Genomic DNA, 5,950 nt, shown 5'->3' with positions numbered 1-5,950 from the left:
TATATCAATATTAATATTGAAAGGGGGAAATATCGCTATACTAACGGCCAGACTGAACAGTAAGTATGCAGTAAACATTTTACATAGAGACATATCATGAACGCCAACAAAATAATAATTGCAATTAAGCTTAATTAAAAAAGCCATTGCTCACGAACGGTTTGCTAACTTCAACGGAATTTCATATATAAACATATTATTTCACTTTAAGTCAGTATCTTTCTCTTATTTCTTAATTCAAATAACGTTCATAAACAATGTCTTGATAACATAGCTACCTCTCAGCATGTAAACTAGAATATAAAGATACTCATGGCTCATTATTTCTATATATTATATTATGATCAGATCCAATAGAACAATCTACTTCCCATGGGCTGACAAGCTTCATATTTACGACACCTCAAATGAAAATAAAATTCTTGGTAGAAATATTCACTGCTAAGAAATAGGCTCATACATCCCGTACTTAGGTTAAGCAATATGCTTTCTAATTACTATTAGAATTTAAAAACAGCAGCAGTAAAAAAAACATCAAATACTAAGCAAAGAAAATTAAGAAAATGTTCTCACATGTAGAACTTGGATTGTCTGTGTCAGCTGTTTATGTTTCTTGCGTTCCTCAGTCAGCTGTAATTTCAGGGTAAAATGTTCCCTAATATAATATTCATTTATGTATTAAATTGGATAAATATGTTAAGATAAATGTGGCAATTGACATGGTAAAGAATGCCTTTATTTTAACACAGGTATTAAATTGTCTTTTTTCATTGGAGAACAAGATGCTTTTAAATATCTTTATCAATATTTATTGATTTATTATGATTGAATGTTTTGGTCATAGCACACACTAAGGGTCTAGAAGGACAATTAAAGACAATCTCAAGAAACCATAATCATGGTGCTCGGATCGTGATATATCTAAATATGTAAAAAGATCTTTGAATCTACCTTTTCAATGTGTAGTTTTGCTTGGTTCCCTTCAGAAAGGAGTTTTGACTTTAAGTCTTCAATGTCTGATTGTAATTCCTTCTCCACAATCCCTGACAGTAGCCTCTCTGTAGCTTCTGGATCCTTATCCATAATCTCTTCTACATAAAAGAAGGAAGAAAAATAAAACAAAATATAAAAACCTTTCTGTTGCTCAGGTTTGGTATAATCAGTTTCTTTGAATGTGCTACTTGGAGCAAAGGATATGAGAGATATTGTTGAGGGTTGGCTGTAAGTATTTAGTGTAGCATTCCAAGCCAGTCAAGTTGTGTACCTTTCATGGCACTGGTCACCTGTTTGGCAGTTTATTTCGGATTTGAATTCATTTACAAATATAAAACAATAGTTTTTTGAAGCGTCTCCATTTGAAGGTACATATCGATAGTGTATTTATATACATACTCGTAGTTAATACATATACAGTAGTTACAAACAGAAGAAAGAATATATTTAACTGAACTATTTGATCTCTCTGTTACACCTGACAAATATAACGTATTGTTGGAACACAAACAAACAGTGCTTGAACAAGCAACCTGCTTCTATTATATCTCATAAGATCCTTAAAATTAAAATTAATTGAACTAGTTATTGATAAAAACAACGAAATATCTTAATCTATGAGAAATTTACTTTGTTTCTTTAATTTCTCTATTTCATGTTTAACCATCTGTAGATCATTGTAGGTAGATGACGATGCTTGTTCAAACTGTTCTACGTCTTGCCTGTATTTTTCTGTTTTCTCTAGTTGTTTCTTTAGATTTCTAAAACAAGCAATGTTTGTTTGGTAGAAAATTCAAGTCATACTGAATGTGTTTTATTCTGTACTGCAGGAGAAATATCCAATAGGTCACATGCCTTATTTACGGCATGCATGGAATAATTAAACATAATAGCTTTGGAATGCAAGATGTCATTCATTGCCCTTGGAATTACTAAAACGTCAAAGATAGGTCAATTGAATTAAAGCTCTCTTAACTATTGTTAATAAATGAATATAAATACCGGGTACACGGAAAACTACTAATAAGCCCGCGCTAAAAACTTTGAGATAACATAAGGAAATGGTTATTTTGAATGACAAACAAATTAAATTTACGGAGAGAGAACCTTACAATTTGTTGGCATTTGGCCTTCGATTTTGATACCCCAAGATATCAGTCGACCGTTCGGCTCTACAATTCATTATCCTGAATTTGTTTGCATAATGTTTAAAATTTAATGTCTTAGCAGTAGTTTGCCTTATTCATTTCTTTCAAAATTATTTACCATCGCTTGTTTCAGCCATATATTGCACCGATTTTGCGTTACTGTTGCTCAGTCACCTAGTTATTGTCGCATTACTATGTAACGGATATATATAAGACACCTTAAAAGTATGTCTTCTGTGGAATCTGTCTAATTTACCACTTTCTTTATTTTGTTAATCCAGGCGGTCTTTAATATACCCTTAATGTACCAAAAACAAATGCATAGTGTTTTTGCAACAGTAACACAATTTTAATGCAAAGAAAACTGTACAAGTAAAACATGTAAAAGTTTCGAAAAAAAAGTAGTTATTTTACCCAGTGCTACACGTGTTGTACTTTACTCCTATCCTTTCCAAGTTTGTAAAAATATGACTTTGATGGAAATCAATCGTGTTAACGTATATAACAGTAATATTTGTGATACATCATTATTATATTAGAAATACATGTACCTGGTTTCTATGTCGGCTTTATCCTTTAGATGAGATAACTCTTGTTCTTTGTCCAATACCTTTGTTATCAATGACTTAATCTCTGGAAGAAAATATAATTGTAGTTTAAGGATCAAGTATATATCGTTGTGTAAATAACATTATCATACACACAACTTTACGGTTCCATATCATTATGCAGAGGCCAAAATTCAGTTTTTAAAAAATGGCAAATGAAATATGTGTATCATACATGTTCGTTCTTATACGATAACTCCAGTTTTACGTTGACACTCTTGTACACACAATAAAAATCCTCTATTCTTTCATTAGAGACGGACACAACGTGCTGAAAGATGATTGATTCTATCTATATGGTTGGAATATTTGCTAGTTTAGTACCTTGTGTCACACTCCACCAATAAAACTGTACAGTTGCAAACTAAACCAAGAAAACGACAAAATAATTACTATCTATTACCAAAGCAAGTTTGACATCACTTAATACAGCACAAATAAAATACCGTAGTCCATAAACTTGATTCTTTTACTGCTATCTTTACTTTCCTCTTCTTTCATAAAGATCTTGTTCATCACACATTTTATTTCAAGTTTTATCTCCTCCACCTTTTCGTCACCTGTGTATTATTCACGAAGATTACATTTTCAACATGTTACATTGATAAAATACATGTATAAGCAACATTGCAATAGTAATATTAATATTATAATGGAGAAAATATTCATTATTTATTAATTTATGACTGACGAGTAAGTTATCTTTTAACAATCTTATACAGGAGTGTGAATCAAGGTTTTGTAACCTATTTAAATAAATTCCGAGTAGCAAGGTGATGATATCCGATTAGGACTCAAACCTTCAACAGCTGGACTAAAAGGCAGACATACTAAAAGTAGTCCAACACTCCTCCCACTTTGACTAATTTGTCACTAGTGTTGGTATTGATATATCTACTCAGACTATGATGAATAGTAAGTAAAATGTTCTACACACTTGTATAATTGTATAGTAAATGTATTTATACTAGTATATTGAACACATAACGTAATTATCACATTAAAACGAATTAATTACAAAACAAATAATGATGGTTAATCTATACTGTTTTAATTCTTACCCTCTTTCACCTTGTCCTAAAACAAATAAGTTAAAACTTTAAGCACATTTTAAAACATAATAACTTAGGATGGCATTTTCCTTTAACTTTACATTTATCAAATTATACTTGTTTATGAGATAAAATATTAAAAAAACTATTGATTTTCGTAAATATTTTGTAATATGGAGACACCCTAAAGTTCTTACACATCTGATTTCTGCAAATTTTGTTTTAGAAAATACATTTTGGAAATGAGTAAAAAGGCATATAAAAATTTAAGAAACAATCGACTAAAGATGTACACAAAGTTTACTTGTTACAACTTTATTTAAAAACAACAACAACTTTTATGACACCAACTGTGTCACAGTACTAGTCACACTCACCTGTATGATGGTCAAATGTTTTTGTTGTCGTTTTATTTCACTATTTTGGTCCTTATTTAATGAGAACACCTGAGATGCTATATTTGGCAGGTCAGACACTGCTCTGTCAACAAGACCGTCTTCAAACTTTAACAACATTTCAGTATCTGATAGAAATGAACATGCAAAATGAGGAACAATGTAGATTAATATTTATGATATAAGAAAATAATTTGTTGAACAATGTAGGCCTTTTGGCCTATACTAGTTTGAGCATTTCTATTATGTTCCCTTTGTGTAAATTTATGGATTCAAAAGTTTATATAAAATAAAAATTATATATCACACTACATGTAATTAATTGTCTTCTATAATCTTGAAATTGAATGTGTCTTTCATTAGATGTTATATATTTCAAAAATCTTACATGAATAATGAATTATATCCTATATTTCATCAATGAATGAGATCATTTGGTTATGTCAGCAATAAAAGGAGTTAGACTAATGATTTGTCACCTGTGACAAGCTCTACTCACTCTACACCCCACTTCTCAAAAACAAACTGAAGAATTTTCTATAAAAGGTGTTTAAATCTTCGATAAATGTATTTGATTTTTATTAACTGTCCTGCATTTGAAAGAAAGAATTGTTTTTAATGTTTCTTTGTGTTTAAGTATATAAGTCATGCCACACAATATCCAAATGGGTCTACAACGTTTTGTACATTTTAGAATTCTGTAATGTACTCAAGGCACTTATTCAATCATATGACAGTTGTTCAGCTGTAAGCAGTGTATTATTAAAGAAACATAAATATACACCCAAAGGCACTCTGCTCGCCAACAAACACAAACAAGAGATAACTGACCTTCATGACCTTTTGTAACACGATTTTTGGTATCCGCATACACAGGATTTGCAGTAGAAATAACATCAAATGCAATCACACGTTGTGGTCTGGGAGGGCTAAACAAGATATATATAATATATCTGCATCACATAACATAACGTAAACATCATTTAAACATAGTTCTGTTCAGTACATGACTAAGTAATCAAATTAGAAAATATTCACATTTGAGTTCCTTCCCTTCTTTTACTAAACGCCATTTGCTTGAACAATTTGAATGGTAAAACTTTTGGGTTTTATCAATCGTAGTTTAATAATTACGTAATAGTAATCTAAAAAGAATTTATGCTTGTTTTGTATCTAACTATCTGACTTAAATTATTGCAAACCTTTCCAGTCCTGCGTCAGTCATTTTAACAGCGAAACGTTTGATTTTATCTGGTCTTAAAACTGCAGACGTCTCTATACAGTTACTTCCCTTCTTATCTCTTCTAAATGCCGTACTAACACGGACTACTAAAATATATTGACAAGAATAAATGATAACGAAACTGTTGAGCATGGTTAGGACATGTTACCATATTTTTAAGATATTTAGATTACAGTTTGAATATACATGTTGGTGTTTTAGGCCAAATGTAATTTGGTAACTTATACATGTAACACATAAAACATCACCATAGACATAAAATCACAGGTAAACGTTGCGTGGCCATGACTTACACTAAACCCCCGTTCCCCCTCTACAACCCAAAACCCTAAAAAAAAATTATGAAAAAAAATTTTTTTTATGACTTAAATATTATAAAGGTATTTTACTCTACTTTCATTTTGCATAGAAATATCACTAGCATCTCAATTATCAGCGCATATATTCATCAATTTTTCACCGATCTTAACAATCTTGGTCTCAAATCTTAGATAAATAAATACTCTTTAAG

The 5,950-nt window shown here is 30.7% G+C and overlaps 2 protein-coding genes across 2 annotated transcripts; both read right to left on the bottom strand.

Annotated features, from left to right (window-relative positions):
- Nucleotides 1-586: 586 nt before the first annotated feature.
- LOC132734915 (coiled-coil domain-containing protein 122-like) lies at nucleotides 587-1,085 on the bottom strand (the record flags this gene model as incomplete). Its single annotated transcript, XM_060721795.1, is given in 2 exon segments — nucleotides 587-630; nucleotides 952-1,085. Coding segments are annotated over 2 exon segments (176 nt in total), but the record flags the coding sequence as incomplete, so codon positions are not given.
- Nucleotides 1,086-1,603: 518 nt separating this feature from the next.
- On the bottom strand, nucleotides 1,604-5,521 carry LOC132734913 (uncharacterized). The gene is made up of 7 exons (XM_060721793.1): nucleotides 5,399-5,521; nucleotides 5,028-5,125; nucleotides 4,179-4,324; nucleotides 3,811-3,826; nucleotides 3,196-3,309; nucleotides 2,693-2,774; nucleotides 1,604-1,754 (listed from the first exon to the last, which is right to left on the bottom strand). The coding sequence occupies exons 1-7, from the start codon at nucleotides 5,419-5,421 to the stop codon at nucleotides 1,604-1,606; spliced, it is 630 nt and encodes a 209-aa protein (XP_060577776.1). The 5' UTR covers nucleotides 5,422-5,521.
- Nucleotides 5,522-5,950: the final 429 nt, after the last annotated feature.

This window comes from Ruditapes philippinarum, unplaced genomic scaffold (assembly GCF_026571515.1).
Source record: "Ruditapes philippinarum isolate M1 unplaced genomic scaffold, ASM2657151v2 ctg16370_1_1_1_1, whole genome shotgun sequence".
Taxonomy (NCBI): domain Eukaryota; kingdom Metazoa; phylum Mollusca; class Bivalvia; order Venerida; family Veneridae; genus Ruditapes; species Ruditapes philippinarum.
Note: the sequence above shows the minus strand (reverse complement) of the source record. Positions and strands in the feature narration are given on the sequence as shown.

Excerpts from the sequence above, each read along its gene's own strand:
- LOC132734913 (XM_060721793.1), bottom strand. The coding sequence starts at position 5,421 with ATGACTGACGCAGGACTGGAAAG. Across the intron at positions 4,325-5,027 it reads TGTTACAAAAGGTCATGAAG|ATACTGAAATGTTGTTAAAG; the intron begins GTCAGTTATCTC and ends CATTTCTATCAG. Across the intron at positions 2,775-3,195 it reads AATCAAGTTTATGGACTACG|AGATTAAGTCATTGATAACA; the intron begins GTATTTTATTTG and ends ATTTTCTTCCAG.